The 27,855-nt window shown below is 44.9% G+C and overlaps 1 protein-coding gene across 5 annotated transcripts in view; it reads right to left on the reverse strand.

Moving 5' to 3' along the window:
* CNGA2 (cyclic nucleotide gated channel subunit alpha 2) overlaps positions 1-27,855 on the reverse strand; it is a 38,773-nt gene that overhangs the window by 1,966 nt on the left and 8,952 nt on the right. For 3 of the 5 annotated variants that reach the window (XM_056809714.1, XM_056809716.1, XM_056809713.1), the window contains 9 exons: positions 26,235-26,311; positions 19,325-19,461; positions 18,585-18,738; positions 16,727-16,805; positions 7,005-7,151; positions 5,851-5,943; positions 4,259-4,429; positions 1,562-1,669; positions 1,145-1,251 (listed from right to left, as the gene is read on the reverse strand). In XM_056809714.1, the coding sequence (XP_056665692.1) occupies positions 1,145-1,251; positions 1,562-1,669; positions 4,259-4,429; positions 5,851-5,943; positions 7,005-7,117 (592 nt within the window). In that variant the 5' untranslated portion in view covers positions 7,118-7,151; positions 16,727-16,805; positions 18,585-18,738; positions 19,325-19,461; positions 26,235-26,311. Of the gene's footprint in view, positions 1-1,144; positions 1,252-1,561; positions 1,670-4,258; positions 4,430-5,850; positions 5,944-7,004; positions 14,830-16,726; positions 16,806-18,584; positions 18,739-19,324; positions 19,462-26,234; positions 26,312-27,855 lie in introns of all 5 variants that reach the window. The other 2 variants (XM_056809715.1, XM_056809712.1) reach the window with 2 other exon arrangements.

Raw genomic sequence — 27,855 nt, forward strand, 5'->3', positions numbered from 1 at the left:
CAGGCTCTGAAGCCCTCAGTCTAGCACAGGGAAGTAAAAGAGCTCCCTGCTAATGCTTGGCCAGTGAATTCAATGGTCCAGATATTCCAGGAGTAGGCAGTTGGTCTCCTGAAGTCAATGAGGTTCCACTCAATAACAGTGCTGGAAGGAATACATATCTCTGCCCTGTGGCTTCTAAAGATAATGCATTATAGTTTGCTGAATGAAATTAGATTTTTCAGGACTCATTTAAACTATTATCTCTCCCCCAACACACAAACACACACATACACACACACACACACACACACACAACTGAGTCTTAACATGCCAACTTAATTTGGGTGTATACAAGGAATGTCATCCAAAGGAGAGCTGAGAAACTCAATGCTGAGTTTCCAAATGGGAAAGTTTCTTTCTGAGATTCTAATTACAATCACCTCTCAGTTTTCAATGAAAACAGACAGGAAAAGAGATATGAAAAAGGTAAAATAGCCAGTGAATCAAAAAATCATCTCTATTTGGCCTTGAGATGCATTCTGATTTTTTTATAGCAGCAGTCGATTCATCTTCCTTCTTGTGTCTCGTTTAGGTCAATATTAAAATTGGGCTGTTTCCTCCACTGAACTCCCCCTGTGATTCCTCCCTCACCTTGGTGTGGAGGTAACCTTGAGCTCTCAAAGCTATGCCAATTAAATACAATCTCTGGCTGGGTCTACCCAGCTGGAAAGGGTTCAGGTACAAACTCAATAAGAGACTTGGATGTCTGTATCCAAGGATCAGCCTAAGTGCAAAGAGGCTCATCCCCTCAGGATCCCAGGATGTCAGAGATGGAAAGGCTCTGAGAGGCCATCAACTCCCATCCCTTCATTGAGTACAAGAGAAAACTGAGGCACAAAGAGGAGAAAGGGCTTACTCATGGTCAGACAGGTAGTAAGTGACAAAGGCAAGATGTGAACTCAGAACCCAGAGGTTTGGCCATGAGGGGATCATTTTGATTTTCATTTATTTCACCACTGAAACTCACTAAGATGATCTAGTAATGGAGGAAAGGTCATCTGCACCAGTGGCCAGGGGAACCCCATATATAAAATCATAAATGTTTGAAGTGGCCTGCTGCTACCCTGCCTTGCCTTACCCCAAGCCCACTCATGCTTTAGTTCACCTGTTCGAAGCCTAATGAAAAGGTCACCAATGTAGACAACATCAGACACGTAGTCTAGTATCAACCACACCAGATAGTATCCCCGTTGCAGGTCGCTGAAGCAGGCCCTGGGAAAGAAGACATTGGTGAAGAAATCCAGTCACCCCCAGACAAAGTTCCCAGAGACATTAGTTTAGTAGAGCAGTTCAGGATCCTTTGATCAAACCAACTCTGGGACTGGCACCAATCTCCAATCATCTTTGCCTCATCCTGCTCACCAGAGGTGCCCTCCAAGCCCAGTCCATCATGGATCTGATGGCTTCTGCCCTAGCAAAAGCTAGTGTTTGGTGGGTTTTCTCACTATGTGATAGTATCCAGCACATATGGGAGCAAAGCAAGGAGGAAGAGGAAGAGGGTATAAGCAGAAGTCAAGCTTACCTCGCCACCAGCAGGCACCAGTTATAGAGGACGGGCATGGCAATAACAAAGAGCCAGCGGTAATACCAGTCTCCAGCAGGGTCTAGCACAAAGAGTTCAAATTTTTTCCTGAAGAGAGAAAGAAGAAGTTCAGAATCTACAGGGACTAGTTCGAGTGTGGAAATGACCATTCAAAGCAGCCTGTCCTCTTACCTCCAGTAGTATTAGAAATGGAAGGGCTGACTTCTCTCATTATTATCTCTTTGGTCATCAGTTTCTATAATAAGGGGATAGGTAGGATTCCAAGAGACAAGATGTAGAAACTCCTGCCCAGAGAGGTTCGAGGCCCTGAGATCCCTCTGTGTTACTTGTGAAGAATCACTTCTATCGATAAACATGTATTAAGTGCCTATGATAAGCCAGGCACTGTCTAAGATTCTCAAGTGTTCTTGGCTAGGGTAGCAGGGGTTACACCTAGATCTTGGCCTCCTGCTCCTGAAAACAAGGGGCCCCAGATGACCTCTGTGGACTGCAGTGAGTGTCTGCCCACAGCTCCTCCTCCATTTTTCTTCCCCTTCATCAAGCAATCACTTCTAGACCAATTCTCTGCCTGGTGCTCTGATTACTATGAATTGTATAATATGGAGCTGCAGACAAGCCAATTAGATTTAATGCCCTTTACTGTTCTTCTCCTCTCTCCACTGAGGAGCTCCAAATGAAAGCTGTTCCTCTGAAGGCAGAAGTGTTTGAAGCAGCATTTTGGGGGCCCAAGGACCCTGCTGGAGAGGTGAACACTTAAAAGTATTTCTACCCATGACAGGCCAAGATCCACATTGGAGTGCCCTGCAAAGAGTCAGAAGACCTGGCTCCCAAGCTCACTCGTCAGGTGGCCCAGGGAAAATATCTTGACCTCTCTGACCCTCAGGTGTTGATTTCTCAATCTGTAAAATGGAACTAATTGAATTTTCACCAAGAGACAGTATGGCATAGTGGATAGAGGGCTGGTCTCAATCAGGAAGGCTTGAGTTCATGTCCTGTCTTTGATAGTGGGATGCACATGCAACCAGCAAATCACTCAACCTCTCGATGTCCTAGACAACATGCTAAACTATAAACTGCAGAACAAATGCCACACTGCATTTGCAGAGGATGTTTCCTCACTGGAGGTTCCCTAGACCCAAGAAATTACAAGCCTAGGACAAAACTACTAGCACCACCTTCCTCTTAAGGCTATAAACCCTGAAGTACTCTAGGAATAGAAATCCTTATGGTGCAGTGGAAAGAGGGCTGGATTTAGAGTCAAAGAACTTGGGTTCAAATCTTGGCCCTGTCATTCAATATCTGAGTGACATAGTATGAAACATTTCATGTCTCGAGGCCCCTTTAACTTTGACTGCAAAATGAGAAGGATTGGACCCATGTGACCTCTGCAGTCCCATCTAAGTCTACACTGATGATTTAATGCAAAATCTTGAGCTCCAGGCCTCCATTATCTCTAAATCTGAATCTCCACTTCATGTCTGAAAATCAAGAAGCCCCATGCCCTTCCCACAAACCTTGAATGCCCAAACCTGGGGCCTCTTGCTACCAGGACCACGTTTGAATAGCTTGAAACCACATTAAGGCTTTTTTGGGATGTCTGTTCCATATCTAACTCTAGTCATGTCCAAGCTTCAGTTGTCCATCAGCAACTGTCTGATACACAATAGTCTCAGGGCATCCTGAATTCAATATATTGGAAACAAAATTCAATTACCTTGCCCCTTCTCCAACTTTCCCTGTTTTGTTTAGACATCTAGGTGAAATGGATGAATATTTACAAAGATATCAATTGTCTAGATTAGCAAGAGAGGAAATAGAATACTTAAACAATCCCATCTCAGAAAAAGAAGTTGAACAAGGCATCAAAGAATTCCCCAAGAAAAATCCCCAGCACCAGAAGGATTTACAAGTGAATTCTATTAAACATTTAAAGAACAATTAATCCAAATGCTACATAAACTATTTGGCAAAACAGGCAAAGAAAGGGTCCTACCAAATTCTTTTTGTGATAGAACCATGGTGCTGATATCTATTTTGGTCCGACACTACCATCCTTCCAGTCACCCGGATTTACAATATTGGAGTCATCCTCAACTCTTCCTTTTATCCCTCATCCTCCCCACTTCCCTCATATCCAATCAGTTGCCACATTGTATGAATTATACCTCAACAGGGTGACTCAATCATCTTGTTTTCTCCACTCACATGACTACCGCCTAGTTCAGACCCATATCACCTCTCTCTCATCTGGACTACAGAAATAGTCTCTGAATTGGCCTCCTTGCTTCCAGTTTCTCCCATCTCTAATCTAGCCTCTATACAGTTATGAAAACAATCTTCTTAAAACATAGGTCTGATTCTGTGCCTCCCCTAAGAATGTTCAATGATTCCCCATTACCTCTAGGATGGCTTAGCTTAATTTTTAAAGCCCTTAATAGTTTATAGTTACAACTCACCTTCACACTGATTTTTCATTGCTCCTCTTCATACACTCTCTTCCAAATAAACTGGACCAATAGCTATTCCCCCAGCACAGCATATTCTATCTCCCACCTCCATGCTTTTGCACAGGCTACTCCCTTGTGGGATGCTCTTCCTCTTTGTGCCTTTCCTGACTCCCTTAGTTGTTAGTATTTACAACTATGCCTCTAACCAACCCACAACAGAGAGCCTTACTTTTTGCCTTTGCCGTCACCGTCCTTGTCACCTTTGCCATCCCCCTGCTGAGTGGTCACTGTCTGGAGCTCAGGACCACGGAACCTCTCAAGGAATGAGTCAGGTCTTGGTTCTTCCTCTCGGAAATTCTTATTGGCCCAGTCTCTCAGAACTCTGACCAATCGGACCACTCTAGAGGAGAAAAAGAGAGACAATGACCAAATTGGACAAGAGATCCTGGAGTGGGGGTAAAGACCTCTTGGAAAAAGCAAACAACATTTACTTGTGCCTCACATCCTAAGTCTGCTATCAATTTACCTACAAGGCCCTAAAGCCAAGTTGGAGAACCCATGGCACGAGTGCCTCTGCATGCTGGGAGGGGTGCTGCTCCATTCCCCCCTTCAACAGTACCTAAGGACATTTTTCACATACCCCACCCCTCTGTTCAGCAGTCCAGTGCAAGCACTTCCTTCTTCCCATGTCTGGGGTAATGTGGAGGGCTCACAGGTGTCTTGAGGGTGCAGTTTGAGCCTGCCATCTCTAAAAGGTTCACTATCAATGACCTAAAGCAAACTGGGCTCTGAGCTAAAGTGTTGCTTAAGCAGGATAAGGGTTCTGTAGGGCCTCTGTTTCTTAGGGAATTTCCCCAAGCAGGGTTGAATAGAGAACAGGAATGAGGGTGGGATTTACACTTATGTATCTTGTTCCCTAAGCAGCCCTAGCAAAAGCTCCAGAATAACTAAAATGGTGTTTGGGGGACACCTAGCTTCATTACTATGGGGAATGAGTCAAGGAGATGATGGCTGAACTCCAGGCTTACACTGGCCTACATTTCTTCTTGGAGAGAAGAAGGGCCTGGGGCCCAAGGACTAATTAGGCTTTGGTCACAAAGAAAGCAATCTATGTAACAGCCCAATCAATACATCCAGGAAAACTGGGAAAAACTATTTTGTCAACAGTGGCCATATAGGGTATCTCTTGCCATAAGTTTGGGGAAAGGTAGCTCTAACCAGCCAGCACAAGACCATGGACCCTTAATCTCCCAAAGGGAAGACATGGGGTCTTGGACTACCAAGTAGCAAGCTCTGGTTCTGGTTACCATTCCATACCCACAATGTTTGAGCCACTGGAGATGATAAATGAACTCAACTCTGGTTACTTTATTTCCTGTCAAACCCATGGCCTTGGAGTTCTGGCTTGCCCAAATGCTCATGGCAACTAGAGAGAAGGGGCAGGAGGGTTTGTAGAAGATGTTAAAGATAAAATGCCTTAGTGGAAGGGCATAATGGACAGAAAGACACTGATTCTCCAGACATCCAACCAGTTCTGTTCTCCTTTAGTCACCTGAGATTTAGCTTTTGCTCATTTACTCTCAGTTAATAAAAGGGTGATGGTTCAGGATGAGTCACTAGAAACACAGCTGGCTCTATGAAAGGCAAATCAGATGGCAGAGCTTATTGAGTCTTCCCTACTCTGAGCCCTTGCCTTTGCCCAACTCAGGACAGGCCATTCAGCATCAGCAGGATTTTGCCAGCATCCTGCTCCTGGACCAGCATTCTTATGATTCATCCATCCTGACCAAACTGCTTGTCCATCATACCCCTTGGCCATACCTTCGGAATGCCCCTCTACCCTGTTGGGGGTTGTCCAACGCCGCTAGCCTCTGCAGCTCTGAAGAGGTGTCATCATCAGCTGCTGACTGTGGCCTACAGAGAAGAAAGGGGGCTCAACTTGGCAGCAGGGGTCTCCCGAGTCCCACTTTGTTGCCAGAAGCAACAGACACAATAGTAACATCTAGGACCTGTTCTCAAACCACCAGAAGTGGGGCAGCTAGGTAGTACAGTGAATAGATCTCCAGGTCTGCAGTCAGAGTACCTGGATTCAAATCTATATACTTCCCATCTGTATGACCCTGAGCAAGTCACTTAACCCCAACTACTTAGCTCCTACTGCTCTTCTGACTTGGAACCAATACATGGTACTGACTCTAAGACAGAAGATAAGTGTTTTAAAAAACCAGCAGCAGCCATGTTAAACTATCTTCACTAGAAGGAAAAGTCTTCCAGAGACAGATGTTTCAGGGAAAGAAAAGAAAAAAGAGGTACCCCTGCCTGCCCTGCTTCCCTATGAACCCAGTCCCCTCTACCTCCCTCCAACCATCCCAGTCTCACAATATGTATGACAAGCTAGGATAAAGAAAGGACACATGCTGTATGTCCTTATGCCCTCTCCTAGCATAAGTGACTGGTAGGGTAGGATGGGAACACTGCCTCATACCCCTTCCTTTGTCCCAGAAGTAGCAGGGCCAAATCTGTAGCATCTCCCTGGACAGTTCCAACTATAGTATATGGGGGAGGGGTCATACTCTTGCTTGCTCCCTGGTCCAGGGTGCATGAGGGCTCTATGCGCTGATCCCATTGATCCCAGAATTCTCTCCAGCAGACTTCACCAAATAATCCCAAAGCTCTTTTAGGATCCTTTGGGCCAGAAGTGTGCAGGACTTGCCTAGACCAGCCTAGGCCAGTTAGAAGAAAGACTTCTACCAAGCAAGGCCCCTCTGGGCCTGGCTCCTGGATAACCTTTGATCTCTGTTCCTCCTCATGGACTTCAGGGTATCCTTGACCCAGAATTCTCAAGAATGTGGCCAGAATGGGTTTTACTTCTCCCTCAAAACCTTCTAGGTGTCTTACTCTGCCCACTTAGCCCTCATAGCTACTAGCCAACCACCTCCCTCATTGTGATCACACAGGCTCATCCAGCTACTGACCTGCTGGTCCTCCTTTCAGGCTCATCCTTGCCATTGGCTTTGACTGATGGGGGTGGGTGGTGGTTGTGGTTATTGGCTGGAGAGCTCTTCACGCCATTCGTTTTTTCTGTCATCCTCCATGTAAGGAGGCCAGGGACAAGGAACTTGCTTCAAGAAGAAGCAGAAAGCAAAGGTGAACACCATCAATTGTTAGCATAAGCATTAGCATCAACCAAAAAGACAAAAGCAGAGGGCAGAGGAGCCCTGGAAGCAGAATACAAGTCAGGCCTGGAGAGCTGTCCAGCTCTTGGCTGGAGCTCTTTGTCATAATTCCTAGCATTTCAATCCTTCCACAGGAGGATGGACCATAAGACTCAAAGAAATTCCACAGTAGCTGGTGGGGGCAAGAGGGAAGAAATGAAGATCCTCTATTATCTCCCATTTGCCCCTTCCCTGGGGTTCCCCTACCCTACTAAACTCCTTGCCCTCCCCACCCTTGGACCATTTCTGGCACAGAGAGTGTGGCAGTCCTTTTCCAGCTAGCTGTGGTTGCTGAAGCTGTTACCATGGTGACCATAGGCTCCCCAAGCCCTGCCGAAGCCACAAGCTCCAGGGTAGCTACTACTTGCTGCTCTCTATGGGGCTGTGACACCTGAATGGTAATAAGGGACCCCAGGGGAGAAGAATAGCTTGTCCCTGAACCCCTTCCCTCCTAAGGCTCCCAGAGGGGTGAGGGCTTGGCTTCTTGTCATAGAAACCAAGCAGTGAAAACAAACCTAAACTCAGGAGTTCCTGATCACTAAAGGCCAGGCAACTCCATTGGCCTGGGCCTGATGAGGCTGCCTAGTCTTCTTCTTTCCCTTCTAATCCACCCACCCCCACCCCACCTCCCGACCATCTTAACCTCACTTCAACCATGAACACAGTAGACCTAGCTTGGGATGAAGATCATACTTGTTATGTCCTCAACAGAGACCTTTCCTCAGGGATAGATCCTTTCCTAGGGTCATTGTACTCTGCCTACCCCCACCCCCCAAAGAGCAGGTCATCCCTCCTTTCCTTTGCCCCCACATATATAAAACTAGCCTTTCAGAGAAGAGATCCTCAAGACACAGCATGGCAAAGTGAATATAGACTGGACATGGAGGCAGGGACACAGATCTAAATGCCACTTCGGGTACTTTAAGAGTTGTGTGACCCTAGGCAAGTCACTTTGCCTCTCCAGGCCTCAATGTTCCCCTCTATAAAACAAGGGACTTGAACTAAACCTCTGAGAGCTCTTTCAGTTCTAAAGCCTACAATCCCATCAAGTGGAGAAAACTCTCCCTAATGCTTTGAGCAGTATAGCAGAGGCTTTCTGCTATAAGAAAAGCCATTCATTCTCCCTCATTTTTGGCAATAGCCACCCTTGAAGCAGAGACCTGGGAGACTGGGGACACACAGCAAGTTCAATTGACATCCATGCTAGCTTTTGATTAAACTAGTCCTGATTCCCTCTGCAACACCTCCTCTCCATGCCCTGATATGTTGGATAAGCCAGCTACATTCCCTTTGGTGATGATTTGCCAAGATCTGAAACAGAAACGGAGAGCTGAGAGAGACCTTGGAGATAATTTAGTCTAGAGTTGGGAAATCATTTTTTTCTGCTAATTGAGCATCACTGACCTGCAGAAAACGTGCCCTTTAATTGACATTCTCTTAGTTTAAAAGAGGGAGAAAACAGAGGAAGGAAGCTTCTAGTCTGAGATCTAGTCCAACCCTCTCTCATTTTACATAGAAGAAAAGTGAGACCCCCAGAGAGGGAGTCACTTGCATGAATCACTTGCATTATATACCAAGCTAGACGTCAACTAGGCCTCAAAGCTGGCTCTCCAAACTCCCAAACCAGTGCTCTTTCCTCCATAGCACATGGTCATTCTATGCATGGGTGACCTGAAGAAAGTGGCATAGGAGCATGGGAATCAGTGCTGCCAAATGTGGAAGACTTCAAAACCCAAGAAAGAGACAAGAATAGATCAATGAAGTGGCATATTTATCTACAATGTGTGTAGAGATCACCTCTGTGACAGTTTCAATAGCAATATGAAGCTGGGGAGATGAAGGTAAAGGGAGAGAGGGAAATGATCCCAGTCTATTGAGTCACAAAAGGCAACTTGAATGATCTATTGCAGACTTGGTCATGTTCTTCAGGAATAAGAGAAAGAACAGCATTCATTCCCCGAGCCTATAATTTAAATCAGTTAAAAAGAAATCCTATTTGATACTGTACGGAGTAAACTTTGACACTCGTTGCCCCCTAGAAGTGGCAAGGGTGGAAAAACAAAAGACACTCGAGGAGGTTTGAGGGTTAAATCATGGCTGACACAGAATGAATAGTCATTCTTATGAAAAACTGGGGATGTTTGGGACATGCTCCTAACCTCTGGGGTTGGCATCAAGGAAGATAAGTCGGCTAGGCCAGGCCATCCTGGTTGGTCTGCACAGGCTGGCTGGCAGTTAGGTGGGCTACACTATGAACTTGTGACAATACTGCTGTTAAAGTTAGCCTCTGGTGGATGTGGGCATTACACTGGCCTCTTTATAATGGACTGGAGCTTCTGTAGAAATCATAGAAGCTAAATGTTAGCCTTCAGGGATGAAGAGGATATCCAGCAAGGGAAGAGACAGGCAGGAAGGACACTGGGTGCGGGCAGGGAGGGATTAGCAAACAGACAAACAGAGGAAGACAGAGACCAGGGCTGACCAGGGCAAATATTGCTGTATCCCTTTGGAATACTGAAATTTCCAACTGAGCTCTATGCACCTCATTGCCTTTAGGTAAGAAGCCAGGCTAGAGGGGGCAACAGCATTTGTAGGGGTCCTCATCCTCTCAAGTACAGGATTTGGGCTAAAGCTAAATTTGGGGAGAGAGACCAAATTCAGGCATTCAGTTGGTGGAGCTGCCATTTGCCACTCCCATCTTGGAGTTTGTTTCTTTCTGAATCTGGTACAAAGTACCTTTTCTGATGTCCTTTATTCCAGAAGCCCAAGGGGCTATCAGTACCATAAGACTAGGGGAATCTTTATGGCTCCACAATACTGTGGCCTGGTGCCATAGTAGGTGAGGAGGGCCCCTAGGAAGGTGACGTGCAGGGCATTTGCCCTCCATGTGATGGGGGGCAACTAACAAAGTCTTCCCCCTCCTCCCCAAAAGGGTACTGGCATAGGGAGAGGAGAAGAGAAAGCTGAAGGGAGAGAAGATTAAGGAGTGGGCGGTTAAGAAATTCAAGAGAAAAAAAGGCAGGAACATGGAAAAGAAAAGGAATCTAAATATCCCTGATGGTCATACCAGAAACAGTGAGCCAAGGGTCACAGTGCCCTGGGGAAAGAAAACTCCATCTGCAGACTCCTTATACTTACTGGACTAAGGATAAAGTTGAATTAGCTCTGCATTTCATTCACACAATAGAATGTTCTAACTCACTCACAAAATTGCTGCCTCACCCTGGGCCTTCTGTTTTCCCCAACCTGCATCTAATTGTAACTCTGCCATTAACTAGATGTGTGGCCTTGGCTTTCCCCTCTCTGGGCCTCAATTTCTCTGGATGTAAAACGAGGGAGCGAGACTGGAGAAAGAGCTCTCAACAGTTGCTTTGTGTGTCTGGACCCCTTTTGCCAAACTGATGATACCTATGGGTCTTTTCTCAGAATCATGTTTTTAAATGTGTTCAAATCAAAACTTAAGATTATAAAGGAAGCCAATGATACTAACATTTTAAAAATCACACCATACTTTTTTAAAATAAGGTCATGAGCCCCAAGTGAAGAACCTTCTGACTAGATGCAAATGTTTAACAAAATAAGGAAAGATATGACAGAACATAGATAATGTTAACAAATGGTTTTGTAAGTCAATGTGTAACCCACAGATATTCTTCTATATGATTTAGTGGCCTCACCACTAGTCTAAGGTGCTTGGAGTTTAAATGACTTTGAATAATTTAAAGTTTACTCTCTAAAGAACTATTAGAACAATAGAATCACAAAGGGTTAAGGAACCTCGGGGATTATCAATCAGAAGTGGACTGGAGCCTTCGAGGTCACTGAGGTCAGCCGGGGCAGAACTGGGGCTCTGAAACCCAGGTCTATTTGATAGGAAATACAAAGTCCACACCAAACTCACAGTGGAGGAGATTCAGTTTCACCCCTGCAAATTAGAAATTCACTGGAACTAATCACATTAATTGGCTAATCATATCCCAAGTCCTGGAATGGAAATGTCTCTGAAATGCTTCAGCCAAGGACCCCATACCTGGGCAATGCCCAGCACTTGGATACTAAGACTCATCTATGGGCTCAACTACGCAGGATGGGAGGCTATGAAAGGAAGGCTAGGGAAAGAGAAAGGACAGAAAATGATGACTAGACTATTGAAAATGAACCCTTGTTCATGGAAATGAAAGCTTTGTGGAGGGCTCCAGCTAAAACTTATTAGAGTCAAAGAGAAAGGAGGTTTGAACAGAATTTGTCTCGGTCCATAGGTTTGACCTAGGATCATATGATTAAGATCTGGAAGGGATCTTTGAATTCATCTAGTGCCAGGAGTTCTTAGATTTTATTGTGTTCTGGACTCCTTAGGAGGGCAGTTAGGTAGCTCTTCAGTTGAAAGAGTAACAGGTCTAGAGTCAGGAAGGCTCATCAATAAGTTCAAATTCAGCTTCAGACACTTACTAGCTGTGTGACCCTGGGTGAGTCACTTAACCCTGTTTGCTTCAGTTTTCTCATCTATAAAATGAGCTGGAGAAGAAAAGCCCAAATGGGGTCACAAAGAGTTGGACACAACTGAAACAAATGAACAACAACTACTATCTTAGCACCACATTCAATCCCCCTCGAGCAAATTAATAGGTGTGTTGCTCAGTATTTTGGGGCTCTGGGGGACCGTAACCTTGTTCTGTTACCCCTGGCTAATGAAGAATCTCCCAGGCACTGCCACAAGGACATGGCCAGGTGTCTGAACCACTTGGTACCTCTCACATTGGCCATTCTACCCAGGGCACAACATCCCCAAATGGAAAAAACAAAGGCATCAAATGAGATGGCCAGTGTAGTCCTTTCTAAAGTTGACATTCCATGATTCTAAGATCTTTTCTAGCTCTAACACATTATGACCCATGGATTTCCTGAAAAGGACCCAAATCCCCAAGCCCCCAAGATTATTACCTCTTCTTTAGTAGTCAGGTAGTGTTGGGAATGCAGTACCTTGCAGCCCCGATCAATATCCAAGTAGCCCCAAGGAGGCTTTGTTCTGGAGCACAGCTCAGAGAAGGTCCTTGATGAAAAACCCTTCTTGATCCAGGCACAGTGACCTGATCCTCTGCCCAGGATACACACCTCACGGTATCAGCAAGTCTCCTGGGCTTTCCTGCTGCCCAGTGTTGAGAAGCAGGTTGGAAGAACTCATAGAAATGGCTAAGGAGATCAACTGGAAGATTCTGGGTCTGCCCACTGTTGGGTGAAGCCACCAGGCATGGACACAGTCTGAGTCTCCCCCCAGCCCCAGGAACAGTTGCTCGCTGCTGGGGTGGCACAGGACCCCAGGTGAGCTACCTGAATCACCCAGAGTCAGGAGGACAAACAGGCAGACAGATGGCTTTCTGCTCTCTGCTGGCTGTATGTGAGGCCCCTCCCGCCCTCCTGGGAGCCCTCAGTAGGTAGACTTCACAGGAGCTAATCATGCCTGGCTTTTTATCTGGGGAATCAAAAGCAGGGGAGGTACCAATAGTCAACACAAAGGGACCTGCTCACCCTGAGATAAATAGGGCCACTGCCTCTAGGCTACCCCCTACTGCTTGCAGACCCAGGGAAGTGGGTGGGGAAAAAAGGTTTTGGGTACATCCACTTCATTCTTTTTGGTGAAGATCGGCAGAAAGAGCCAAAACAGGAAGAGAAGACTGAAGATTTATGAAGGGTCCACAACCCCAGAGTTAGCTACACTCCCATAGCACTACCTCCATACCTGCCAGAGGGCAAGGAAAATGGTGGGGCCACTAGATGGGGTTTTTCCTTTTCCCCAGAACTAAGGAAGGCAGGAGGGAACTGAAGAAGTAATGGCTAGCTCCTGACCATGCTTACCCCACACAGCTTTGTTTCAGCAGGATTCCCTAGCCCCTTCTTTCTGGGACAATCTCTGGGGATTAGGGATAAGAGAGGAAAGATTTCTTATGAGAAACTTTTGAGAGGGTACAATTATTTTCAAAGGCCTTTAGAATAAAGTATATCCTAAAGGACCTATCTGCCTATGATCTGAATTACTCTTATTAACCAAGCCAACAGAATCTAATTTGTGCTGAGGAAACTGAGTCATTCATTGAGAGGATAGAGGAACCATCTAATGTCAACCCCAGGAGAAAAGTGCCCAAGTTTGGATGAGAAATGACACACTGGGAGTTTCTTCACTTCCTTCCTGACGCACTTAAGTCTTCTTGTCTCTTGGGGAAAAGACAAGAACTCAGTGCTTTTATCGTCCTAGAGTGAGGGTGGGACTTTGGTTGCCCCACACTCACTACCAGACAACATTGCAGAGCAACTATAGCTACTTCCTGTCTCAGACCCAGAAGGAACAGTTGTGTTTCTTGATCTCCTCAACAAAAACCCATAGAGGCAATTCATTAATTTGGGAGGGAGGGAGGAGGAAGGTAGTCTATAATTTTGTGTTTCCTCCCATATTCCACTTGGCTGGCTCTCCCTGTAGGGAGCTTATAGGGATGGAAAGTGGCTGACATGGCCCAGGAGATTGGGTCCCTGGAAGCCTTAAAGAATAGGGAAGAGGCTAAAGGAAAGCCCAGCCAGTTGGCAACCTAGATCCCAGATCAAGTCTCTGCCTGTAGCTGACCCAAGTCACAGGAAGACTTTCTCTAGGGCCATGAAGCACCTGTTTGTTTGCCTGTGTTTGGTTCTCAACTAAATTGTTCCCCAAGGTACACTGATGTTTCACAACATATTTTCAACTAGACTTTTCCTGCAAACACAAACACACACACACACACACACACACACACACACACACGGCAGCTTTCTCCAGAGAAAAGGGAAGGACGGTATGCAGCAACACCCCAAATCCCAATGAAAGGGAAGTCTGGGTCAAGGGAGAAGCCAGCTTATTCAAGACTGATGTCTGCCTAGTACTGCCTGGAGTCTAAGGTAACTACTGGGATGGTTCAACAGGAGATAGACTACCTCAATGCCTCAGCCCTTTCAGGTACAGCAGCCTAAAGCTATAAAGCTACAATGAGTAAGAGGGCTTGCTTCATCCTTCTTGCTTCACTGACCCAAATTCCCCTCTTCATAAGAAGGGGACAATGGGCTTTCATACCCTTGGAAAAATTAGTCAAAAGAACAGCTGGGAGGGCCTGCTACCACAAAGAATTGAGAGGTGATGTTTGCTCAGGTCCCTGTGTTGCCCCAGGGATTGGGGTGGTCTTCCCCTACTCCCCACCTGGAGATCCACGATATCATCTTCCCTTCTCCCCTTGAAGGCCACTGCCATCCAAAATAAGACCAGTACAACTTGCTCCATGAAATCATTTTAAAGGCGGCCTTTTCCATGGAACCTTTGGAGGGCCAAAGGATCAATCTATGTTTGCTAGTACAGTTTACAAAAACACTTCCCCAATATTCCCCCAACATTCATGCCCTCCAAGGCATGCTTCTTTTTTCAGAGGATCCAAACACATCAACGTCTCATCCAGAGCCATGTGTTAATAACACAGGCCGAGGCTAGAGCAGAATAGAGGAGGAACTCCTTCTGACGCCAGCCATTATACTGAGCCTCCAGGGCCCGAAGTCTCCCAGAGATCTTACGTAACTACAAAGACAAAAAGAGAGACCCACATGTCACACCTAAGGCTGGGAGCTGGCTGGGGGAAGGAGAAGCCAAAGGCCTAGAGAACAGGTATGAGGGTCCAGTGAGGATCCCATGGGATGGTAGGACAATTAGATTAGGAAAACAACCTAAGCTCTCCAAAGCCAAAAGCTAAAAAAAATCACTAAGCAGAGGACCATGATACAAGGTAAGCTGAGAGAAAATGCTCAGGCACACAAAAAGAAAAGTGCACATTGGGGTTTCATCAGATGCCAACAGAAACCCATTCCTTTATGTCTGGGAAGAGAGGAGGGGAATTCCTCCCAAGATCTTCCTGGAGAGCTCCTACTTCTTCAAGATCCATTGCTAGAGGAAGCAGCTAAGTGGCTCAGTGGACAGAGTGCCAGGCCCGAAGATAAGAGGTCCTGGGTTCAAATCTGACCTTAGCCACTTCCTAGCTGGGTGACCCTGGGCAAGTCACTGCTCTTCTACCTTGGAACCAACACACAGTATTGATTCTAAAATGGAAGGTAAGGGTTTAAAAAAATCCACTGTTAGAGCTACAAGTCATGCCAGAGGTACTAAAAACTTGAGGAAAACAGTCAATTTCCCCAAAACAGCCAGGAAGATCACTGGTGAGGACTGTTTTGGCCCCACTTCACCTTTGGCCCCACTGTTTTCCATTCCTAGGAACTCTTCAAATACCAACACTTCTGAGTTAGAAGGGACTTTAGATATCATCTAGTCCAGAGGGTCACTCTTTTTTTTCTATATAAACCCTTACCTTCTGTCTGCCAATACTGTGTATTGGCTCCAAGGAAGAAGAGTGGTGAGGGATAGGCAATGGGAGTCAAGTGACTTGCCTAGGGTCACACAGCTGGAAAGTGTCTGAGGCCAGATTTGAACCTAGGACTTCCGGTCTCTAGGCTTGGTTCTCAATCCACTGAACTACCCAGCTGCCCCCCAGAGGGTCACTCCTGTTTAAATTGTCATTGGGAAATTTTCACCAAATAAATAAAAATAGAACAAAACAAGAGATAATATTCCATTTTCAGTGAATTAAGCAAATCTGTGATCAACAGAGATCTTTATGTATAGATTAGAGGCATCAGTTTCTATTAGACTAAGACAATTCCCTCATTTTAGAAATGGGGAAACTGAGGAGTCACTTGTCCATGACAATCAAGGCAGTAATAGGAAGCAGACCCAAGGACCTTGGACTCCAAATGCAGTTGTCTTCCCCCTCTACCATATCAAGTCCCAGGCATAAAAAGACAGGCATTGCCTTTCTTATGTGATGCTGAATGGTCCATAGCTTCACCCTCAGTGAACTCTGGGAAGCAGATTTCAGTGAAATATAGGAAATAAAGGAAGAATTCCTAAAAATGAGAACTAAGTAACAATAGACCAGGCCACCTCCTGCAATAGTGAATTCCCAATCTTTGGAAATCTTTAAGCAGAGAGGCCTTATGATGCTTGGAGGAGTATTCTATTGGATATACTAGATCCATGTTGGCAAAGGTGTGGCACATGTGCTATGGCATGCCAGAGGAGGCTGCTCTGTTCCCCTCTCCACTGTGTCTGTGGACAATTTTCATATGCCCCACCCCTCCACCTAGCAGCCCAATATAAGCACTTCCTCTATCCACTGTCTGGGGTAATGGGAGAGGGCAGGGTAGGAACTTGCAGGTAGCTTGAAGGTACAGTTTGGGCACACAATCTCGAAAAGGTTTGCCAATGCTGGACTAGATGATCTCTGAGGTCCCTGAGATTTTAGAGTATATAGTGCTCTGTATGTCTCATGAGGAGTTTCAGGCTCCCCTTCCCGAGGTCATACGCCAATACAAGGAGGCATGTACAAACTGGGATCCTGGTAGCTTGGTTTCTCCTAGTATCTCACCTGCCTTTTCAGGGCAATGATCTCCAACCCATCCACATCTGTCAGGGAGTTCCCAATGGCCAATCTTCCTTCATGGGAGCTAAGGAAATGACAAAAAAAGACAAGATGGTGTAACTGCTTTCTTGGAGTCAAAGTACCTCCATATAAGTGTAGGCCAACCCTAGCTGCACCCTGGCTGAGTGGCAGTAAGAAAAGGAGAACATTTCTGCAACTATTCACCAACCCAAGACAGGCTATCTCAGCCAGTATGCAGTCTAAAGAGAATGTTTGTCATAAAAGCTGGTTGTTTCTATGCTTAGATTTAAGTTCTGTCCTCATTTGTACTGCTGTGGGGAGCCTAACCATCACTGAGATCACATCCAGAACATGCCAACAATGAAGTAGGGCAGGAGGGATATGGAGATTGCTATTGGTGAAATGGTGGTTAGATTGCTTCAGAGGGCCTAGCTCAGCACCTAGGACAGAGGACCTCAGGTACTAAGAGTAACTCAGGCTAGGCCACTTAGTATCATGCTGATTCAGGACACTGGACTATCAGTGGGGATCTCATTTCTCCCTTGAGCACCGCATTTCTATCAGGGAGGATATTGGACATTAGGCAGACTTTGGCCAGCTCACATCCTTTTGGCTCCACGTAGAGCATTTATGACTAGTCTGGTCACTCTTGTTTATGACCCTAAACAGTAACATCTACTCATTCTAGCAATTTCTGCCAATGGAAAGCCAATCCAATACCCTGAAGCTTCTGCAATAATAACCAGGGAGTCAGTCTGTCCTGTTGGGCCCTTCACTGCTGTAAATCTAGAAGGAAAGCCACCATTGCTCACACACAGGCTTGCTGACTCTTCATGAACTAGAGGGTCCAGAATAAGTACACTTTGTTCAAGGATTGCTCGATAGTCCCCTTTGACAGCTTAACTGGGACCACCCTAGAGAGAAAGGTCAGGGTGGAAGGCAGCAGATCAATTGGGAAACCTTGTATAGAGCTCTCCAGAGTGATGCAAGCTAAAGTGAGAGTTTACAGAAAGAAACTGCAAAGCTCATGGTGAGTGGAATCTGAACAAGGCCCCAGTGTCTGTTGTGCACAGAGCCACTGGAAATTATAATATACAAGGAGTTCCAAGAGCCTAAGTGAAGTCTTAAGCTTTAATAGCTGTCCAGAATATATATTTATTATATTAATTCTTATACTGTTAAATGTATTGTAATAATTTATATTTATTATATAATGTACACAATATTTAATATAGCTTTTCTATCTGTGTAATATATGCTATAAATAATAGCTATTAAAGCTTCAGACAATGAATGGGTAGGAAAATAAGGAGAAAAATATCGAGTACTATGGTCACTCCTATGACTGCCCTTATATAGTATTTACTCAAAAATTCATGTTCCTTTAATTAAGGCATATGCATTTTTACACATAAATGAGTGGTGCCTCCTTGGGAGACCAGCCCACTAGTGATTCTGACGAAGCCCCAGCTAAGTCTGGACACCTCTTTGTCACCTTCCAAGCTAGTATGGAAGGGCCATATGAAAATCTCCCCCACTGCTTTGTTCCTGGAATTTGTGACCTGAAACACCAAATGCCCCAGTGGGCTCACTCACTTAAGGCACTGAACATACCTCTGAACAGACTGATTGGTCACCTTCAAGAGACAGACAAAGATTGCCACCAACACATGGGTGATGCCAAAGAATCAGCTGTCAGAGAGTTGTCAGTGACCCCCCAGGGGACTGGGCAATGGGGGCCTCCTTGGCCCCAAGGAAGCTACACTAAAGGGGACACCATTCATTGCATTCCATTGTATAGAGTTTGATATACTTGATATTAAAAAAAGATAAGTCTCTTTACCTGAGGGCCAGGCCTCTGATTAAGCCAGAGTTTCTATGCTGAGAAGTTCCCAAGAAGGTCCAGCGGTCCAGAGGGCAGGAAGAAGCATTTACTGGTAGAACCACAGCAACCTTGACAATTGGACAACTCTTGCCCTGTTGTAAACCCCTCACCCCTGCCAAAAGAACACTCAAATGTACCTCCTGTCAAGAAAGCAGAGTCCCTACCCCAGTGAACCCAGGGCCAGCACAGAGATAGTAGGTAGCACACAGCCACAATTAAGAAGTGAGGGAAGACGTCTCAAAGGGGGTTTCTCTGTCCCTTTCAATTCTGTAGTCATCAATGTAGTCAAGGAAACCAACCTAATCAGAAATGGCAGACTGCAGAGAGCTGGGCTCAAGGGCCAGAAGCTGCTGATGTTAGCAACCAGAAAGCTTGTTGGACCCAGCCTGGTCACAGTTCTCTAAGCAATCTCCAAGCCTACTTGAGGCTTAAAAGAAAATATCCTTTTGTTTCTCCTCTCCATCTTCCTAAATGGCCAAGGCTGAAGAGTCATCTTAGTGGGCCAACAGGTAACAGGAAGGTGGCAGAGGATGCTTAAGTTAAAGAATCCCATGGTTACAGGCCCTGCTAGGTTGGAAAGCAAATGGCTGTGGCATAGCTTGAATAAAATGGTGGACACAGGCCATGGCCATGCACATTCACACGAACACGCATGAATGTGTGTCAAGTAACCAGAAATAAACCAGGGCCCAGATCACCTGAGCTATCCAAAGGGCTAGAAGGTCTTCTGAAGATAGTGGTAGAGCAAGAGCCCAAGGAATCACACTGTTTGGGAAACACTGTGCAGGGAATAGATCCTGTCTCCCCATGTGAAGCATTCCCTCTTGTCTCTGGCCTGTAGAACACACACACACACACACACACACACACACACACACACACATGTTATTATTCCAAGGGTAAAAGGGATGAACTCTCTCTCTCTCTCTCTCTCTCTCTCTCTCTCTCTCTCTCTCTCTCTCTCTCTCTCTTCACTTTCTCCTCTCCTCTCTCTGTCTCTCTCTCTGTCTCTCTCTCTCATACATAGCCTCACTTTCTCACACTCATACAAAACACTCTCTTCTCTGTCTCTCTGTCTCTCTTTCTCTCCCCTTTTCCCCCCTCACATTCTCTCATTGACATTCAAGAGCCAGTAGCAAAAGCCAAAGCTGGGCCAGTGAAGTATGAGCAGAAGTATCTCTCTACTGGCCATAGTCCTACCATCCTCAGTGTTGCTGTTCCTGATTCCTCAGAGGCAGGATCAGGCCCATCCAGGGCCAAGTTCCAGGAATGATGGGTTTGTTAGGGATGGCTTTGGTGGCAAGGAAAAAGCAAAGCTCAGAGGTAAGAACAGAATAATAGCACAATAAGGTGTAGGGACCAAATTTAGAGTATGGCCATAAGAAGGGCTGAAGGAAAACCTCCCAATGTGGGCACCGGAACAGGAGAGAAGCTTAAGAAAACCCATTAGAGGTGATAAGAATCCTAAGACATTGTATATAATCCTAAAAAGTCTTCTCCCATTTAAGCTCCTCAACTCAATGAGGCAGACAAGATAGGTGACATTACCATCTCCCCCACATGAGAGAACATTTGTAAAGCACTTAGCACAGTGCCTGGAACATAGTAGGTGCCATACAAATTCTGATTACCTCCCTCTCTCCATGTTACAAATTAAGAAACTGACAATCAGAAATATTACAGGGTCAGATGGCTAAAGATAATAGGGCTTAGACCCTGAGTACCTGACTTCCACTCCCCTAGTCTTTCCAGCACCTGGCAATTCCTACCTACCTGGAAGAAATATAAGACAAGGATCCAGAAGGAAAACTCCATCAATCCTTAGATCCACAAGTCTAAATTCTATGTACTCTTCAGATAACCTGGGGAACAAGCACAAAAGGGGAACCTTTCTATCCTGACTCCTCATTCCCAGCCTCAGGGAAGAAGAGAGTTGAAACACACAACTCACTGCTCTCAGAGAACCTTGAACTAAATACCAGCTACCTTCTCCTTTGGAGTCAGGCCTCAGCTGAAGAGCAGTGCAAGGGAACAACTGCCTGGCCTCGAGTAAATACCACTGAAACAGTTTTAACTGGTTCTGTCTGGAGAAGGGGGATAGAGTAGATAAACTCCCAGAGTTCCCCTCATCTGGCTCTGGGATACCAGGAATTTGATTCCATCACTCCCTGAGAAAGAACAAGAGATGGACATTTCTATCTCCCTGAGTTAATTCTGATTAGAACAGTAACTATGTAACAATGGTGGGAGTCCTATGATCTGAGCAAATCAGAAGCTTCTGCCTCACCAAGCCCAATCTGGACAGAACCTAGATCTCAGTCTACTCATGGCAAGGAGTGAGAGCTGGTGAGACACAGAATGAGCCCTCTCAGCACCACTGACTCACAGCCATGGCTCCAAGCCCAAATTCCGCTAGCCTCAGAAAAGGGCGTAAGGCCCAGTGTCCTACCCAAAACACTAGTCGGGGGCCAGAACAGGGAGGCTTTTGTATGGGGCTAGGGTGGGGAGGAAGGAGGGAGTGATTGGGAAAAAGAGGCCCCTTTTCCACAAGCAGGAACTAGGATGACATGTCCTCCTGTGAGCAGTAACACACATTCTCACACCCCCCCCTCACCCAAAATGCACCAGTCAACCAAAAGGCAATGGCCATGGGCACAATTCATTTCCTGCTTGGTTTTCCCATAAGTATTGAATCTAGAGCTAAGAGATGAGCAGCCTGGAATGCAATATACATGCAGCCTAAAGGTTAAGGACAGTTGTTTTTTGTGTTGTTATATGAAATTCACCTATCTGACAGTATGGCAGGGCCCTTTCAAACCTTAGGGCAGAAAATTTGTTGAAACTTCTTTGTTTGCTATTTGAGTTCGCTCAGATTCCAAGGGCTCCCTGCTACCTTTCTAGCCTCATCTCATACCACTTGGCTTCCACAGAATCTACACTCCAGGCAGACTGGGCATCCACACTGGCCTCTTCAGACATCTCCTCATTTTCCTTCTCAGAACTGATTCTCTTTGTGCCTTCAAAACGTTACTCTGGACAGTGTCGGGGGGGGGGTGACTTCCCCTGGAGAATTTTAGGCCACGGAACCTACCTATCCCTCCTCTGAACATTCTGAAATCTGCTCGTGCCAAATCTAGAATGCAGGGCAATTGAAAGCCTACTTTCTTCTCTTTATCACAGGGGCTACCATGAAGCAGCCCTTTCCCTCAAAGGTTCTCATTTCCACATTAATAACTATTTCCTCCTCAGTCAAAATCAGGTCCCAAATAATAGTCTTCTCATTAGTTCCTCCCCCTTTTGAGAGAGAGGATCTTAGGCATAAGGACACACTGGTGGAGGGAGCATTCTGGCACCTGAATAAACATCCATCAATGCTGTACAAGTCCCTTGAACCCATTCTTACCTTGGCCTGGCTAACTCCAGCCCTAACTCCTCTCATAATTGTGCCTCTTTTCCACCAAGTCTGTAGGAGAGGTGGAGCCCTTCAGACAATATTCTCCGTCTTTGGGGCTTGACCCACATGTCTTGAGGGACAATGTCATCCTACCTCCTCCTATCTGCATGTAGAGAGAGCTATGGAAGACTACTCTCTTGTGTGTATATCCAGACATGTATCCACATGTGTATTAGATATGTGTATTTATCTCTATACATAATTCCACTGGCTTCCTCCATATGTGTGTATACAATGCCACCCTATCTCCCCCACACATAGACATATCTCTCTCTAAAAAGCTACTCTCTTTACCCATAAACATGTCTGGGGGTATATATACATATGTATGGGGGAAATAGGGTGGAATTATACACACATACACTATCACCCTCTCAAGCCCTTATTATATGTGTATATGTATGTATATGTACATAGAAAGACATTCTATCATCTCCATGTGGATATATAATGTCGTTCTTTATCTCTCTATGTATAAATATGTACCCAAAACAGTCTACTTCCCTTATCCATGCATGTGTATGAATACAATACCAATCTATGTGCCATATATGTGTGGTATGTGCTTATGATGCTATTCTAGCTCCTCCAGATATGTACACTTGTGTGCCACTCTGTCTTCCCCAGGGTATCTATACACACACAATGCCACTCTATCTCCTCCGTATGTATGTACAGAGTATGTCTATATGTGTCTCTATCTTCTCCATATATACATGTCCCTCTGTCTCCCCAAATATGTGTGTTTAGATTTATCTAATCCCATTCTATCTTCACCATATATGTGTGTATATACCGCTATATGTATGAGTACATGCACACACAATGACCATTTATTTTCCCTGGTATGTGTGTATCTATTGTGGATGTGGATGTTATGTTGTATACATATATACAATGCTCCCAACATATATGTGCACATGCAATGCTGCTGTCTCCTCCAAGTGTGCATAGTGTGTGTATCTATATATGTATGTGTATCTATACAATGATTGTCCAGCTCCTCCATATGTCTGCATGTCTGTGTGTGGATATCTGTGTCTGTGTGTGTACAATAACACTATCTCCCTCACATATGTGAGTATAAAATGCTTATCTTTCCTCTGTGTGTGTGTGTGTATGCACGCACAATGATGGTCTATTTCCTCCATATACGTGTATTTAAGTAGAATGTCAGTCTAACTTCCCAATACATGTGTAGTGATGTTTATATGCATGTATGACAGCCTAGCTCCCTTACACACATTTATATGTCTATGTGCTACTCCCTCCTCATGTATACATGTGTATCTGTATATATACACATACATGACAGTCCATCCCATTCATATATGTCTATAATGCCACTCAATGTCTCCATGTCATATATGTGTGTACACGTGTGTGAGTGCATACAAACACAATGCCACTCTTTCTTCCCATCTTTGGGTGTGTATGTACAATGCCACTCTGATCCCCCTAACGTGTGTGGGCATATTATGTGTGTAAAATGTCAGTCTGTCTTCCCTGTCACAGTGTACATAGAATGCTATTCTCTCTCCCCCCATTTCTATATAGAATTCCGCTCTTATCTTTGCCGTATGTGTGTATACCTACCCAGAGACAGTCTACTCTATACATATTTACACATTGATATACACAATGCTACTCTATAACCCTCATATTTTTAATACCAAGTATTGATTCTAGGGCAGAAGAGTAGTAAATGCTAGGCAACTGGGGTTGTGACCAACCCAGGGTCACAAGTGTCTGAGATCATATTTGAACCCAGGACTTCCCATCTCCAGGCCTGGCTCTCTATCCACTGAGCCACCTAACTGCACCCTTTCCTTGTATCTTTTTAATGTCTCTTTGTGTGTGTAAGTACATTTCGATCTGTGTCACTCTATCTTCCCCAAATATGTGTATGTATGTGAATAAATATATAGAAATATACACACAGAGATCTAAACAATATTTCTCTCAAACATATGTGCATGTAAATTCAATGCTACTTTATCCTCCATACATATTCCATGTGTATATGTGCACATGTATATGTATACATACACGTATAATGCCAGTCTTCTTCTCTATGTGTATATATGTGAATGTGTGTTAAGTATGTACTTATATATACAATGATAGTCCATATTCCCCATATTACTTTTTAGATATGTGTGCGTTCAATGTATTCTATCCCCTCCATAACAATTTTGATGTGTATTTATGTGTATGCAATGGGTCTGTGTCCCTATAGAAATGTATGTGTGTCTCCATACAATGCTACTCTACTTCTCCATAGAGTGCACGGGCATATATACATCCACATACAAATGGAGAGATGGAGCATCAATGTCTATCTCTACCCTCATCCATCTATGCACACACACGCATATACACACAGTGATTTCCATAGGTATCTCTCTAGATAAAGGCACAGATGCCCCTATCTTTATGAAAGAGGTCTCCCCTGCAGGGCCATGTCCAGGTGAGTCACAGCCATGCCAAGGGGCTCAAGTCTGCTTTATTGTTCACACCTGCTTTGGGCATTTGTGCACAGATGCTCGAGGCCCCAGGATTTATTACTCTGGCCTTTCTTTTCTTTGCTCTTGCTTGTTCCTTTCCCCGTGGATGCCACTCCCTGACTCTTGAATCCCTATCCAACTCCAGTCCCTCCAGCTGGCAATGACTTCCACCTTGTCAAACTTTGCATGAGAATTTTCTTAGCCCTCAGGCCTGCACTTACTGATCCTGCTCAGTTACTGATCCTGATCAGCATAGTGCCTGGTATATAGTAAGGGCTTAATAAATGTTCATTGAACTCCTTTACATTTTTCAAACTGTTTTCCATACATTATCTCATTGGGGCAGGTATTATTTGTCTTCTTAACCACGCTGGAGGCTCAGAGATGTGATCACTTGCCCATGGCCACACAACAAATAATTATCAGAGGCATTTTTTGAATCAAAGTCTTCCTGATTCCACATCTAGAGTTTTATTCACCCAGCTGCACTATCTCCAAGTATTGTTTTAAACTATCACTATTTTAAAAGTTATTTTTATTAAGTACCTACTTTGTGCCAGGCATCATGCAAAGGGCTGGGGACCCACAAAGAGATAAAAGACAGTCCATGCCTTCAAGGAACTCACAGTCTACTGAAGAGACAACACCCAAACAAGTATGTACAAATAATGTACCAGACAAATAGGAAGTAATTAACAGAGAGAAGGCAGTGAATTAAGAGGTGCTAGGAAGGCTTCCTGAAGAAAGTGGGATTTTAGTTGGCACTTAAAGAAATCCAGGGAGAGCATTTCAGGCATGGGGGACGAGAACTGAAATACTCAGGGCTGAGAAATGGAGCTTCTTGTTCCTAGAACAAGTGTCAATGGATCAAAGGTAGAAACTGAAAGGTCTTTAAAGACAGGTAATATCATCTTATCTAATTTGTACTTTGTGCAAAGTTGGTAGGTGCTCATTAGATGCTTGTTGAATTAAAAACACTCATTAGCATTCAAGTTGGGGTCACAGCAAGACAAGCTTGGAAACAGCCTTAGAACTTCACTGCCTGGCCTCCACCACGTCCACAGTATTGGCAATAAGCCAAAGAATATCAGCATCCAGGGTGGCAGCAGGAGTCCACCAAGAGTTCCTCACCACCTTTGTGGCCCACAACAGACAAAGCAGGGGGAAAGAGTCAAAAAACAACAGTTTGGGTATTTAAGAGCAGAATGATGGAAATGAAGCATTTGTCCAATAAACCTAGATGGAGCCAGAGCAGCCTCATCTCTCATGAATAGCTTGCTACTCTCTTGATCCAGGCAATTCAAGACAATGGGAGTCGGCTCAGGGCCTATGGAGAAACCGACCCCTAAAATGAAACCCCCTCATCTGTTCAGTGTTTTCATATGTATGCACACAGACACCTGCATTGTCTCTCTTACTCTCAGGTAAACTCCTTGAAGACAGGAACTAGGATTTGTTTCCTGTGCAACTGTGCCCACTGCCCAGTAAAGCAGACATACCATTCTCCAAAGTACTTGAGTCAACTCAAAAGAATCAAGACCAAGGCTCTTGACCCCAGGCCCTCCCTAGTAGCCCCACAGGCAGGAAGTGAATATTCATCTTCCTGAGTTGTGAGTATTGAACCAAGACAGAAGAGATTCTACTTACTCCTCTTTGATGTTCATGGTATCTTCAGAGACATCCTCACCACTGGCTTGGTCCTCCAGGAAACCACTTACAGGGAGCTACAGAGGGGAGAAACTTCAGGTATGAGCAAGAGGACATGTTTCAGTGATTTCCTGTCCACCCTTCTCCCCATAACAGGAGTCTAGTAGAAAAGCAGTCTTTCCCACCTACCTCTGTTCTCATTGCTAGTGACCTCCCTCTTTATCCAGAATATAGAATGCATACATCATTGTTTGTATGTAGAATGTTTACTCCTTAAGGGAAGATACCTGATTTGGGCCTTCCAGGCCTACCTAGGCCCTAGACCAGTGACTGGCCCAGATGAACAAATGTTTATTGACCAACCAACCACAACTCACAATTTCTAAATTGATATGTAAGGGAGTTGTTGATGGGTTGATTCTTGGGCACTTCCATTAAGGCCACACTACACACTGTATGCACATATGCACATACACACATACACACACACACACACACACACACACACACACACACACAAAGTTAGTAGTCCAATTTTACCAGAATAAGACTGCAAGAGAGAACACAGTTGGTGAAATGAGGTTAGAAAGCTCAACTGAAGCCAGACTGTGGAGGGCCTTGAAAGCCAGGCTAAGAAGTTAAGATTTGGTCCTAGAGGCAACAGAGAGCATTTACTAGGTACCAGGCACTGCGTGTACTAAGCATTTTATAATTATCCTTTCATTTAAACCTCACAAGCAGCCTTGACAGCAAGGTGCTATCATTCTCCCTATTTTACAGATGAAGAAACTAAAGCAGACAGAGGTTAAGGGAGGGTCACTTGGGTAGAAAGTGTTTGAGGCTAAATTTGAATCCAGGTCTGCAGGCCCAGTGCCCTATCTACTATAAACCTCTTTCCCTAACAATTCCTTTCATACTTTCTGGCCTCCTTCAGCCCCTCACTACTATTTTCTCCCAGCTAGTTTCTGAAGCAGATCAGCCAGCCCTGGTTCCCAAGTAATCTGCCCAAGCTGCTCAAATGTAGTTAAATCCATGAGAGTGGGCATCATCTCTGTCTCATCTTTTTATTTCCCTAGTACCCAGCACAGGGAACCAACACATCTCAAGCTCTGAATAAACTCTTTCTTGAGGGAATGAAAGACACAATGGTATGGCCCCAGTGAACAAATGAGCATATTCCATTGAGCAAATATGGCTGTGGATTGGGGCAAAAACACCTGCTCTCTCTCAGTCCCTAGAAAGATGTGCAAGGGACAACCTCCAAAGGGACACCCGCCTTCATATCTGCATCTCTGCTCAACAATATGCTGGCTGGTAACATCTGTTGGGCAGAGCATTCTTATAGGTCAAAGAATACAAGAGACTTAGATGATATCCCAATGGCACAGGAAAGAATTCACCACTACCCCAGGGGTTCTTAGGTTGATTTTGACTCCAAAAGACCCTGAGGAAGGAGTCTTGCTGGTGTCAATAGAGTTCTTAAAAATACAGGTTTGTTGTTGGACACTGACAAGAACATGGTCTAAAATAATGACACTACAAACCATCGTTCAGGACTTGATCTGTTCTAGTTACTATGGAAACATTTTTTCTAGGGTACCCTCTTCCTGAAATTCTTCTG

This window comes from Monodelphis domestica, chromosome X (genome assembly GCF_027887165.1).
Source record: "Monodelphis domestica isolate mMonDom1 chromosome X, mMonDom1.pri, whole genome shotgun sequence".
In the NCBI taxonomy this organism is placed as follows: domain Eukaryota; kingdom Metazoa; phylum Chordata; class Mammalia; order Didelphimorphia; family Didelphidae; genus Monodelphis; species Monodelphis domestica.